The 14,684-nt window shown below is 37.5% G+C and overlaps 1 protein-coding gene across 1 annotated transcript in view; it reads right to left on the bottom strand.

Annotated features, from left to right (window-relative positions):
- Window positions 1–2,974: 2,974 nt before the first annotated feature.
- The window catches only part of WDR36 (WD repeat domain 36), a 31,860-nt gene continuing 20,150 nt past the window's right edge, over window positions 2,975–14,684 (bottom strand). Inside the window, exons 17-23 of the mRNA XM_082301349.1 lie at window positions 13,347–13,454; window positions 11,876–11,973; window positions 10,604–10,746; window positions 10,138–10,254; window positions 9,827–9,908; window positions 7,463–7,650; window positions 2,975–6,074 (exon numbers count right to left, since the gene is read on the bottom strand). Of these exons, the coding sequence (XP_082157475.1) occupies window positions 5,925–6,074; window positions 7,463–7,650; window positions 9,827–9,908; window positions 10,138–10,254; window positions 10,604–10,746; window positions 11,876–11,973; window positions 13,347–13,454 (886 nt within the window). The 3' untranslated portion in view covers window positions 2,975–5,924. The remainder of the gene's footprint in view (window positions 6,075–7,462; window positions 7,651–9,826; window positions 9,909–10,137; window positions 10,255–10,603; window positions 10,747–11,875; window positions 11,974–13,346; window positions 13,455–14,684) is intronic.

Below are 14,684 nucleotides of genomic sequence, written 5' to 3'. Positions count from 1 at the left end.
AGAGATGGATTCCAAAAGCACGTGCAGTGTGTGCTCCATGACTGTTTTGGAGACTGAGGGAAGTTAGATGAACCAACAGTTCCCCGTATCCTCCACTTAACGTCTGTTAAAAATGGGCACAACAGCCTCAACCCAGTTGTCAGGGAGCTCCTTGATGCCAGTGCTGTGATAGGCAGTGATAGGCAGTACTGTCACACTGGACAGCATTCGTGCACAAGTCCTGTGCAGCCCCATGGTTACAAAGTGACTTCAGAGCTCTGCACTCTAAAGTTTCTAACCCATTTCTCCCCCACTGCTGGCAACTCCTTTCCCTCAGAGAGGATGCTGGTACACACTGAAAACGGAGGCAGGCTTTGCCTGTGGAGACTGAAGCAAAAAAAAAAAAAAAAAAAGTATCAAGTATTTCTGCCCTTTCCATATGCACCAGTGGGTTGTCATCCTCACCCACCAACACAAAGGGAGCTGCAGGGATTTCTGTACAGATGGTGCTGTTTACTCTAGCACCATGAATAAACCATCTCAATTAAGCACTGATGTAAGCACTGCTGAAATAGCTTACATTTGTCTTGATTCTGTTGAAATTTAATTCTTCAAAGAGAACTGGGCAGTCATCCCTCAGCCTTTCATCAACCCAAAGCAATGGGCAAACACAAAGGTTAATCACAAATGTGAAGAACAACAACCAGCTGCACAACACTGTGTGATCAAACCTGATGTTCAACAAAATATGTAACCTGATACACTCCGAAAACACATTTACCTGGGCTTTAACCTTTGCTCCACAGGACAGGAAGGGACATGTTGCATTACAACAGGCTGGTGACTTTTCAGTTCCAGCCGTGCCAAACAGATGGGACACTTCCAGAGCAGCAGGAACACCACTGGTTGTAACAAAATAATGTCATGACTACGTTTTTTTCAGTGAGCTATACTTACAAAATACTTCTGAGGCATGTGAATCTGAACAACCCTCAAAAAGTGTTTGGAGTGCTAATGGATGGGATGAGTTGCTAAATTCATGTCTCATTCTGAGACCAACACTGGGCAACTTGAGAGACAGTAAGTGATAGATCTTCAGCTGTGTAACTGTAAGGTGACTATCAGCTTGGCTACAGACTAACACAGGGTGAAGGAATCCTCTGGACCTAAGTTTAGTAGGTAAATTTCTTTTTATTTCCATTGCCTCTACAAAAATAGCAACTGAGTGAGGATTCTACAAGTATTTTATTCTACCTTATTCTGACTTACTCTGTGGGTGATTTCACCTAACTGCAAATCACCAAGCTGGTCTAATCCTTCAGGGTGAGCAGCCTTAACCCTGTCATAATCTAACACTCATAGAGCCAGCACATTTTTTAACACACTGGATAGTCAGGGAAGTAGTATGTAATTCCATTTAGCCACATGAACTGTGTCACAAACCAGCAGTGCATACATCAGTGGAGGAAACTTTTCAGAGACTGCTACTAAACAGCAAAGCTCTGTGATGTGCCACAAGCATCAGAGAGCTCATTTAATCCTTCTGGGGAACACAGAATCACAGAATAGAACACATAACAGCCAGGGTAAAAAAATCCTAGTTATCTTTCATTTTTCTTTCCTCAATTCACCACTGCTTCACAAAAAGAAAAGCACAGGTATTAAGGACATTTAATGACAGCATTTTGGTCTCCTCTAACACATACTGCAAACACATCATAAAGGATGCCAGTCCTTGCACTGGCATCAAATAAGACACTGATTGGATGCCTCATCTCTAAAAAGGTAAATTATTTTTATTAAAGGATCATTTTTCATAAAACAAGTAATTCTTAAGATACATATGGTTATGTGCTAAGATTAACATACAATGTTCAAGAAACATCAGCTGATGCCAACAAACAAGACAAACTATTTATATATTAGTGATATTTAAACAATGCTAAATTCCTTCAACACAGATCCTGAACAGAGTTCAAATATGCCAACAAATACCCTACCTTTTCTAACTCACAGAATGCAACTATCTTCCAGTTTCCTTACTCTGGGACTACAACACTTGCAGTATGACAATTTGCACAGATATGAGAACTTTCTAACTTTTTTTTGAAGAAGAAGAGTTAAATTTGAAATAATTTCAATAACTCCAACAAGAAGTTGGAGTGCTTCAAATCAGAGGTCTATGCTAGCTACTGAACAGGGTAGCCAATGCGAACATTTGCATCCCCTTACTCTCTCTGCATGTTTGCATGCATCTCCTCATAATACCTCTATTTCCACTTGAATGAAAAACGAAAGCAAAGACTCCTAAGATTGAAAATTTCTTATGGGTCAGAGAAGAGCAAAATTCACTGTGCAGAGTCTGAATCCACTCAGTAGCAAATTCAGGTAGCACAGTCCAACTAGCTGGCTTAGAGTCAAAACAACCACAAGTACCAAATCTGTTTGGAAAAAATAAGTCAAAAGAAAATAGTGGAAGTACTGAGACCTAACTTGACAGTACTGCTGTGTGCAGGAGTAGCTAGGAGCAGCAGCTGCAGTCAGGAGCCAAAAGAGCTGAGAAAATCATGGTGAAAAGGAAGCACAGGAACAGAGGCAGGCATAGGCTAGAGAGGAAGCTGAAAGGAGTGCTGCGACACACAATAACATGGAGAATTTTAACAGCAAGCTGCTACTCAGAGCTAGCTTAAGATGGGCTTGACATTGTGTAAGAATGGTAAAATCCTCAGCAGCTGCCCTGCTTGGAAGAAAACCTAGAGTTAACAACTATATCCCTTAATCCATCTAGATATTTTTCCACACCCTACTGCATATGCCATTACAAAAGCACCAGGCTAAAGTGAGTTCTTATGGGCAACACAAAGCCCAAATTATCAAATTCAGCTGTCACGTGTGTTACTTGTAATCAACAATTTTTGACTCATACCACAAAATACTGTCCTTGACATCTCAAGTAAAGGAATAATGCAGGAAAGAGCAGGTGAAATATCTACTTTCATCCACTAGCAGGAGGAAATTATTTTTTATTTCTGAAGAAGTTTTTTATTAATGGCAAAAAGTTGTTCATTGTTTTGATATGGGGTAAAAATGACAAAATAAAAAGACCAAGAACAAGAAGCAATCAGAACTATTGGTGGAAGACTCTGCAGCTTTAATAATAGTAAAACACTCCTGAAATAGCAGTGACGAATAGAAATATTGAGAAAAAGACAAAATAAAGGAGGTGAGATATCACTTACATCTAAACACTACATTCTGAAGGTTATTGAAGTGTTCCAGGTGGACTTAAAACATATCTGTGTATGATACATGAAACTGCATTAAAGACATTTAATGAGGTCATACAGACTGCAAATATTATGTCAACTGTGTTATACATACATCAGTCACAAAAATTACCCTGATGTTTCTGTTCTAAGAAGAATAGCCTGCTTGGCAGAGCATGTCTTTTTTCTTATGATGACATCAAACAGACCATGAAAACAGAAGCTGAAAAAGAAAATCCACTACTCTACAATCCCTACAGGTTTTGTAGATAAATCTTGTACATACAGATTTAAACATCTGTGCCCAGAAAGAGTTCTTGGATATCAGTGAAAAAACAGACACATGCACTCAGCAAAATGAAGTATGTCCTTCATGAGTAGAAACCCTTTTACCACTGCTCTGTGGCAGTCTGTGAAACATGAAGACCAGAGCACAATTGATACTTCCACATTCAAGGAGGGGCATACAACATTAGAAGATAGCAGGTCTGGAGTATATAAACAGAAATACATTATTCCTGCTAATTAAATTGTAGGCCCCATTACTACAGGATGTTGCGAAGGATAAATGGGTTCTAAAAGAGATTAGATGAACTCAGAGAGAACAAAAGGTCTGTCACAGAACATTAAACACAACTGTCAGGCCACAGCTGGGTCACAGAGTATCTAATTGTCATCTGCTGAAAGGTGCTATGATGTGCTTGAGAAAGGATCACTTTATACACAACCAGGCTGCTATACTACATCTTTTCCTTCTTCCTGCTGGAGACAGAGTACTGGTCTTGACAGACCCTTACTCTTATCCAAGATGAAAGTTCTTTATCCACTTGTCCTTCTTCCACTGAGGCAGGTCTGCCCTTATTAACCCTAGAACATTTTGTCTTTCTTCAAAAAATGATTCATTAAGATCTTCTAAAGGAGTTACAGTAAGGCCTGCAAGCTGAGAGGTTCATTATATACTACATCGACATTTAAGGGATTTTGGACTGGTTCAGATCAATCCAATAAATAATAAATTGGGAGCAATGGGTCCTTGAGAACCATATCACCAGAAACCAGTAATTCTGTGGTACAAAGGATTTTCTTAAATCTCAGTAGCAAACTTCGTAAGAAACCTCAGGTATACATGATGGCTTTAGACTCAGGGACAGTAGGTTCAAATTGGACATTAACAAGAAATTCTTCCCTGTGAGGATGGCGAGACAGCAGGACAGGTTACCCAGAGAAGCTGTGGATGCCCATCCCTGGAAGGGTCCAGGGGCAGGCTGGAAGGGGCCAGAGGGTTGGAACTAGCTGATCTTTAAGGTCCCTTTTAACCCAAACCATTCTACTGTTGTCTGATTCTATGTTTGCAGATAATTTGTTCCAGTACACACAACTAAAAGGAGTTCTATAACGTAACGGCATTAAAAAGAAATTAGATATACGGTACAACTAACCCTCACTATTGCTTCAGTCTTCTGCCAAATGTAATGAACCACCTTTCAAGTTTATTTGTTGAAATTGCACATATTTGTATTAGTTACTCTGTTGGTCTGTGTATGTAGCTCAAGCACGTGAAATACAGCAAAGGCCTTGTTCAGGAGATTCTTCTGCTGGGAGGAAGACTCTGAAGTAGCACAGTTCAAGTTAATTTCACTCATTTCCCAAACAATACGCAAACCTTATTTTTTGAAACCTAAATATCAATTTGTAAAAAACCCCATCTGATTTAATTAAAAATTCCCCAAAACAAAGCTTTTTTTCCAGTAATCTTTTCTCCTTAAGAAAAGATACAATTTTCATATGAAATTTGGCCTCCCAAAGATCTGGTTTTGTTTGTTTAGTATGGTGCTTGGGTTTCTTGGGGTTTTTTTTGAAGTTCAACCATTTTTAGTACAGCTGGAAATCTTTGCCTTCAGAAATAGATGTCTGCAAAAGCGAGAAGACAACTGATTTTTACAAACATCGTAAGAAAAGAGCTCTAATTGCAGAGGAACACAATTTTTAGTTTAATTTGCTTTAGACTAATCTTAATAAAGTGTTAACAATTCAGACTTCTTGTTTTATTTTTGCATCAACAATGACTTTATTAAGAATAATATAGGTTTTGATCTCCGGCACAGGAGTTACATTCCCACTTCTTTATTTTCCCTGCAAGTCATTTTTTCATTATAAACTACGTTTTATGCAGCCATAGAATCAGAGAATGATTGAATGCCTTTGGGTTGGAAGGAAATTTAAAGATCATCTAGTTTCAACCCCCTGCCATGGTTGCTCAGGGCCTTGAATCCAAATGTGTGTCCATTGACAGAAGAGCCCAACACAACAAATACTTTAGCTGCACATAGTAATTTTTTCTCCAAGTGAAGTGAAGAAAACTAGGCAGTTATGCATGTTCTAAAATACTCTGTCATATGTAGATGCATAAAATACAGCACCAGAAGAAGCACTGGAACAGGAAGGTGTAATCACCATCCCTGGAAGTATTAAAAAAATGAGAAGTCTGGCACTTAGTGATATGGCTTAGTGGGCATGGTGGTATTCAGTAGAAGGTTGGACTTGATGGTCTTGAAAGTCTTTTCCAACTTTAATGATTCTACGATTCCAAGACCTAGTATGATTTTTGGAATCCAGTATTTTTGGTAATTGTACTGTTACTCAGAGGGAAATCTTATACAGACAAAACCCTGAAGTATTTTACAGCAAAGCACTTTTCATGTATGTTAAAACACACAGACTCTGATTGAAGAGACTCTGCAAGTGAATCCAAGTTTCCTCAAGTTGCATTGACAATTTGGATAATTCTTCCAAGAGTTTTGGCTCCGATGAGAGAATCTTAAGATGTAACTGAAAATGAAAACAAGCAGTTAGTGAAACAAATACAGATAACAAAAAAATTAAGAGACTGTTTTTCCCATTCAGTTCCAATACTTTGCTTTCAGGAAATGTCCCAAGTAAGTAAAGGACACTTTTCCTTTGATTAATTTCCTCTACTTAATACTGCCTCCCTTTTGCTAGTCTTTAAAATCCATTTTCCATGTACTAGATAAGGCAACAAAACATCTTAAATATGCTATATTTTTACTAGATCATCTTCTGGCAAGGCTGCTGAATCTATCCTCATTACACACGTCCGTAGAGGGTAACTTTCTCCACTTTCTGACCTGCATCACAAATTCCTCTTTAGGCTAGAAAGGCTAGACAGATGTGCAAAGGTCAATCAGGATTATTATTTTAATTATCCATGTTGCATACATCAAGAAGAATGATGCCAGCACACTCTATAGAGATGCATGGTGTCTCCTTATGTGACAAACAGCAACCTTGTTAAAGCAGAAGGAAGAGAAACCTTCTGATCTTGTAGCAATTATTACCACTTAGCGGATGGAATAGTTATTTCTCCAGGCTATAATTTAGGAGTCTTGATACTCAGCTTTAGTCTGAAAGATAGTAGGTTTAGTTTGGATACTAGACAAGTTTTTTTACCGTGAATGTGGTGAGGCACTGGAACAGGTTACCCAGAGAAGCTGGGTATTGCCTGATATTACACGTGTCTGAGTGTTTATAACAATGTTCTCCAAGTAAACTGTTATTAATTGCTTTCACAGGGTTTCAAAAATCAGAGTATCTTAAGCACTTGTATATCAGAAGGGTTTCAATCTTCTGCAGAACCATTTCGTCTCTAAGAGTAACTGTTACTGCACTTCAGTACAATAACTTTCTAACTTACACCTGCCCTGGAATAATTTCATTAGCTCTGTGAGACTCAACAGGTAACACAAGAAAGGCAGCCCACTGACATGGAAAGTAGGTCAGGCTTGCAATGTCTAGTGATAAAGCCAACAAAATATCTAATTTATTTCCCAACCACTGTGCACTAAATTCTTTGCTTATTTAAGATGTAGCATACCTTAGTTTTATAATTAACAACAACTAAGAAGTTAAGCATGTACCAAAAAAATGAAAACAATTTCAAGAACAAAATAAGAACAATTCTAAGAACTAGAACAAAACCTATGTGGCAGGGACCTCTTCACAACATCTTTTGTTTTGCAAGTTTTTCTTGACTGTCAGCAAATGAGTTGCCAAATCATCCAACACATTCAGTTAGACATTTTATAACCATTCTCAACCAAAATCACTTAAGGTAATTCAAGCAGACAATTTATACGTTTTTACTGCACAACCATAATTCTAAATAGAACTAACATAAAATTTTTTAAGAAAATTGCTACCTTTAAAAATAGTGCCAGGTACGCCTGAGCAAGTTCAAAGTTGTACTTCTTGTTCAGCATCATCCCAATCATTCTCAGAAAGCTCAGCATCACCTCCGTTGAGCCACCACCTTCAGGGGCCAAACCCCGTAGTTCTATCTCAATATTAGATGGCCCCAAGCTTTTCAGTAAGTCAAGTGGAGCTTTATCTGTGTGAGGATATTGAGGGACACATTATCAGTAACATCTGCAGAACAGAATCTTACAGATCTTTCATAAGATAGGCTTATTCCAAAATTCTTAAGCAACGACTAGGAATTTCAAGTTTTTACTGTTTCCTTGTTACTTTGTTTTCAACAAAATATCTTCCTGTCTTTAATTTACTGTCCCACCACATACTAGCAGTTCAGATGCATTTTAAGTTCACCTTGAAAAATACAAGCAACATCTTTGTATGTTTCACTTTTTTTTCCTTTTCTATCTTCTAAGTTAAACAAATTTTCTAATTAACCACATAACTTTTCATTTCACATGACAGAAAGAATGCACATACTTGAGATTTCGAGCGTTAACTGTGAATATACTCTGAAAGACAGAGAGCACTACTTTTACTAGGCATTTTTACTCTAGTTGACATTAAGCAAAACCAGAGATCTTCTGGTGCATCTAACATAACTATTACTTTTGTTAAGTGAATGCCTTATGCTTGCCTGGGACCTGGGGGAAAATTTTTTCCATAGCAGAAATACATGCAAATTACAAACTTTCTTCCTCTTAATAAGTGTTCCTTCTCAGGATTTCTACCATCCTACCTGATGATCTATGAGGATTCCATCCATTTGCTTTAAAAATGAAACTAAAAATATGTTTGGCTGCAAATGCAACTGATAGTCATAACATTTTTAAAATGTATTCTGATATTTTTTTTGCTACCAAGTTGTTAAGAAGACCGACTTCATGGTAGCTAATGGTATTAGACACTGGCTAATATTCTTTAGGTGGCATAAATCAATATTAGATCCCTACACAAATCATTAGCTAGTTTTAAATATAACTGATTTTAACAGTACTAAACAGATGCATCAAATATCTTTTTTTATGACATTAAACAAATGAAGCTTGGAACATGTTGTGAAGTTGACACACATACAACATGGAAAAAGTTGCAGCTCAGTCTGTGTTCCACACTCCTGACCCAACGTGTGAAACCCTGTTTCCATCCCCACAGTAAATCAGAATGGTTTCCAGCATGATTCTTTACTTGCATGGTCCTTCACCTTTAGAAGAGATGGTTGTAATCTAGCAAGCAAAGAGCCATGATCCCCATCAGCAGCTTCCCCAGCCAGGATCACTGGGCTCCCTGGATTGTGGCTGTGGCACAGACCCTGGAGCACACCTGCCCTACAGCAGAGGTGGCCCGAGGCAGATCCACATGTCCACTACCACAGTGCATCAGAGTGTACTTGCTGCCTCCAGATGCTTGGCAAGGTTTTGAAACACGCACCTCTTCTCTGAGTGGATCTGAAGCAGTTTAATAGAATACTGCCAATCAAAACACTAAAAATACAGCATAAGAACACACACCATTTGTGACAGATAATAAAGTTCTGCACACAAAATGTTTTAAGTGCACTTGAGTAAGCTGGTCATCTCAACATGTTTAAGCAGGGGTAGAAGAATTCCCAACAGAACTGCTTTGTGGACAAGCTACTGTCCATTTACATTTCAAAGTTAGCTATATTAGCAATCATTTCCAAAAATTTGAGTTTCAAGGATTCTGCAGCATCACAAGACAAACATGAAAAACAGCTGGTACATTCCACAGGTCATTTAAGTGATTGAATTTCAAAATGAACTGAATGTTCAAAGAAATCCAACACCTTATTTTTGTATCATTTATTTCTTCTTAAGCTTTAAATTATAAGGCAATGAATTAACACTGTAAGTTTGCTGAATGTCTGGTGAAGTAGCCCTTGAAAGGAGAACTTACAAGCACATTATGCTTCTATGTTTCAGTGAATCACCAGACTATTCCTTACCAAATCAATACCTTCCTTCCTTCCTTCCCCTACAAATAATACATAGCACCTTTTCTGGGTGAGATCATCACAGTTTTCAAAAAAGGTTAATGACCTTAGGAACACAACCTTCTTTCTCTGTAAGGGTTTTAGCCACAATTGGGTTCCATGCTGCAGACAAGCCGCAGTACCAATGGATCTGTGACCTAGTCTGGCTATCTGTTTTAAGTCATTTTCTTTGCCTTTTCTACTGTACTATGCATATTTTTTCCCTCACATCTGTTACAATTCTGACATTAGAAATCACATATATATCTCAAAATAAAAGCAGCATCAACATTTTTTGTGAAATATTTTGTTAACTTACATTTGTTGGTGCTCAGGGCTTCTTCAAGATGAATGTAGAAATCAGATTTTTGTGCCAGCACTCCGAGGTTTACTACCTTTGACTGGACCACAAAAGCATAACAGTGTGTACATGAATATGCAGACATATTTTTACAACTCAATTAGATTATTTTCCTACTGACAGAATAAGACTTTGAGAAATAAAGCAATAGTGTAGTGAGTTAAAACTGGTACTTTGAAGTCTAGTGATTTAACTCAATCCTAACAAGCATTTAAGATTTCTTTTAAAACACATTACATAAACACAATTACATTGATTCTTGTTTTTACCTGTGTATCATTTTCCTCCTCTGGTGGAACGTATCGGGGTATAAGACCAGGAACTGTTGGGATGAAGAAAGGTGCTGACTTTGGAACTTTTGGTGGCTCTCTTGGTTTATTTTTTTTCTGTTAATTAGATATTTGAATTAAAATCATTATCATCGTAGTAAGAGCACATGGGAATATTTTGTTTGTCAACAGTTTTATGTTTAAAATACTTTGAAAACTAGATCTAAAGACTAACTGAAAAGTAAATATACAGGTAAAATCTTTTACCACTAATTATGAAGCTACTGTTTAGCAGAAAAACAGCCCCTTTCCCAAATCCCAGGAACTGTGAAAAGCACCATATAGACTTCTACTGCAAAATCTTGGAAAATGCCTGAAAAGCAGGATCAAGTTTCATGAATAGGTAATGCATTTCATAGAAATAGGGCAAATGTATCTGGATGTATGCTATTTTTTTGCACAGTACCTTGATAATATCAAGGTTGAGGAGATTTTTCCACCTTGATTCCGGTAACAAGGAAAGGGTCACCAGCTGCTCTCCCAATTGCTCAGGTGAAACATATTCTATCATCTCATCACACGGCTCTTCATCTCCTGACACATCCACATCTTGCAGAAACAGATATCTTTTATAAACATTCATACGCCACATTCATTTTTTAAAAAATCAAGCCAAACACTTTTATTTATTTCGCGATTTTTGAATAACAAATGCATAATAGTTATAGACATAGGTGCTAACATAACATAGAGCTGAAAGCTACAGAAAAAATGTGTATTAGCCTTATGAAATATTAAATAATTTTAAAAGATTAGAGCTGAGATGCAGAACTGAATAACCAAAATTTTAAAAAGTAATAAGATTTGTCTACTTTGGCTGAAGTTATACAAAACCAATTTATAGAATTCTTAAAGAAAACAAAGTTTTGACAGTAAGCCATTGTTCTAACTGTCTAAATATATACACAGTCATTTTAGTTCTAAGTTACAAAGCTGTGAAATCCTTGCATTTAAATCCTTGCACCATATTCACTACCTCATCACAACCTCTTCATAGGTTGACTGAAGTGGCACATAAAAATAAAGAAAATCTCAACATTAAAGCACAACATCCCACAAGAAAAGCTATACTGTCAGTCACTCAATTTTCTCTTGATTTCCTATGTGGTCTTGGCCAAATATGTCTACTTTCCCTTCTTTTTGCAAAATATTACTTGGCTAAAACAATGAATTTATTAAGACAAGCCTGAAACAACAAAGGAATGTAACCCATTAAGAGCCCTTAGCATCTAAACAGGAACTTTACATTTACTGAAGACAGAAAGTGGATTAAAACTTTCTGCCAGAATCAGGATAAAAACATTCACAGTGTTGGGATGAATCCCGTCTCCCTAATTTAAGTATGTAAACAAGTATGGGCTTGCTACAGCAGCCACCATCACAAAGTATGTTCTAGTGGCCAATAGTTTTTCCAGTGTGATTTTCCTGCAGATGGAGTGCAGGCACTCCAAACTTGGGCAGACAAGACCTCCATCTAGAGGACTTCTGAAGCACAATCACTTCTATTAATTTAGCAAAAAAATTCCACTTAGGCCTTTCTTTCACTGGGCACAGGCACACGGCAGGTCAGCTGAACCCAATTCTCTTGCCAACAAGACAATGGCAATGAATCTATGGCATACAAGCAGGGAAACAAACTGCAAGGGGAAAATAAAATACATTTTCATCTGAGGATTACCTTGCATGGGGCAGGTGCTGGGGAGTGTCACCAAAGAAGGTTCATAATCTGCAGGAAGGTGCCGCAATGACACAAGTGAATACAAAGAACGGTTTGACCTGAAAAAATAAGACAGGCATTTTAAAAGTCATCTCCAGATGAAGGGGAACAAGTACTTCAGACACAATTTATACCGCAGTCTAATACTGCTTCAGTGTGGCAATTCACCAGGCTCTGTTCAAGATTAGTTCTCCTCATCTACCAGATAAGCAAGAAATAAAGTGTGGCAATAGACTCACCTGAACATCTGCAATGTAAATGTTATGTTCAAGTATTATTGCCAAGGACATAATAATAATAGGCTGCAGGACCTCCATGTTCTTCTTGAAGTGAGGCGCCCAGAACTGAACACGTTATTTTAAGTGTGACCTTACCAGTGCCCAGTACAGGGGCAATAATTGCTCTAGTCCTGCTGGCCAAAAATATATTTACTTGTGCCAGTGCTCAACCACCCTCACAATCAAGCATTTCTTTCCAATGTGTAATCTAAACCTATCTTCTTTAAGTTTGAGGCCACTCCCCCTTTTCCTGTCACTCCAGCCCCTTATCCAAAGTCTCTCCCAGCTCTCCTGGAGCCCCTTTAGGCACTGGAAGCAGCTCTGAGATCTCCCTAGAGCCTTCTCCAGGCTGAACATTATGCACAAGACATTATGCAAAAATAAATGATTCATCCTGCTTTCACAGGATTGAAATACGCACACAAATGATTCTGGCAAATTTCTTCTTTTGTCAATATAAACTAAAGCTAGGTAAAAACATCTGTTGTTATTCACAAGGAAGCACGTTTATTTAACCACAGGAAGACTTAACAGCTGAACACTCCTCAGGCAAAACTACAGCCAACATATATAACCTGAAATAATCTGCCAGCTGAATGGGAAAAAAATCCAAACCACTTTCAGAGTGTGCTACTTCAGTACTGGACCTGAACAGTCATTTGCTTTAAAGCTTTATCAGGAGGAAACTGAACTAAACCACATTTTACCTCTGTGCTCATTTATCACTAATAAAGATAAATAATCACAATTTTCATACACTGCTCAGAAGTCTCAGACAACACTGTATAGCAGGACAAGAAAAGCACTTCAGAAAGAAACACTATTTGAACAAGGACATTTCAAAGCGGGGGGGGAAATGGAGTCTATGAAAAACTTTGGGAATGGCATAACAGGAATTATTAAGAGTATGAAACATTTAGAAAAAAAGAGACCATTTAACTATCAGAATAAATATTTTAACTGCATCAAATTTTTAAATTTCATTATTTACGAATTAGAGCAATACAGAACACCTGTCTTAATAAGAACCAGAAAACACAAAACATTGGAGATGATACTTCACAGGGCAATTCTCTATTTGCAGTACAAGTGATTATAAGAACTCCTTCCCATCCTAAATTCTGTGTAGAAACAGATTACATACTCATACTCACCATAAATAAATTCCAAGATCATCCACATGTGCTGAAGCCAGAAAATCTCCTGTAGGGGACATAGTAAGGCTCACAGCTGCAGAGTCGACCAAAAAACAATCTATGAGGCTATGGAGAAAAAAACACAACAGAAAAATTATCAGCAAGATAAACTTGTTTATCTACACATATCTGAATTACAGCTGAATGCAAAGAGGCCACTACAAGTATGGACACAAACCAGGGTAGCAGAAGTATCCAAATAGATCATATCAATGTAGCAAGTGAAGAGCACTGTGCAACAAAACACTTGTCTCTACAAAATTCTGGATAAAGCTGGCACATCCTTAGATAAGCACACCCTGGGGAATATGTGACGAATTATTAAACTCCTTGTACCTAACACAAACCTTCTTAGTGGCCATAAATTCTGTACTTCCAGTCAGGCCCAGCTGCTCAGACTGACAATTCCCTCTCTCAGCATACTTCATATACACCTGGTTAATACTAGCACATAATGTTTCTAAAATAAAGTATGAACTGTACAATGTGAAGTTTGATTATCTGCAACAGTTTTGGCATTACCATATCTTCAGCCTGATGAACCATTCCTTGATAATTTTTTTCACTATTGCAGAAAATCGAAAAAAGACCATGTAAAGACAAACTTAAAATATTTATTATGCCACTATTTTAACAATGAGACATTTAAGTTCTGGATGATGCACTCCCTAGCAGACTTCCACTCAAGCCCAGGTTCAAGCATTGCTTGTCACTTGTTGAAATATAAACTTCAGTTACTCCAAATTTTAAGTAAAAGTTGAATTTGACAACTAGTTCACCAAGAGAAACAAAAAGAACAAATGAAGAGTGTGAATACTTTGTTCTTGTTTACAGCTCTACAGCCATGTTCCAATCACTAACGATAGAAAAAATATTGATGTAACACAGCAGTTCAAAACATAAAATCTTGTGGGCATGTATTTCCTTAGATACTGAGCACTCCTGTGATGAGCATGAGAGAGCATGCCAAAAATAAAAGCCTTTTTTTCCCCTTAATGGGGTGTTTTATTCCCTCTGCATGTTCTTAGACACATGTTGCAAATCTCAGGTAAGAAAAAAATCATTAATCACTTTCAGTATAAACACTAAACCCACAAATCCCAAACTTATACCAGATACATTTTGCACACAGTGCACAGTGGTGAAAAAAATTTACCCTAGATAATTTTTTTAGTTTCAAATCCATCCTTTTATCACAATCCTTATCTGTAGCTGAGAAAGTCTGTTCAATAAATCAACCACAAAGAACTCCAAAACAAACTTAACAAGAAATTAAGTTTTTCTACTTACTGAACT

This window comes from Coloeus monedula (assembly GCF_965178545.1).
Source record: "Coloeus monedula genome assembly, chromosome: Z".
NCBI lineage: Eukaryota > Metazoa > Chordata > Aves > Passeriformes > Corvidae > Coloeus > Coloeus monedula.
The sequence above is the reverse complement of the archived record's forward strand: the minus strand, read 5'-3'. Positions and strand labels throughout refer to the sequence as shown.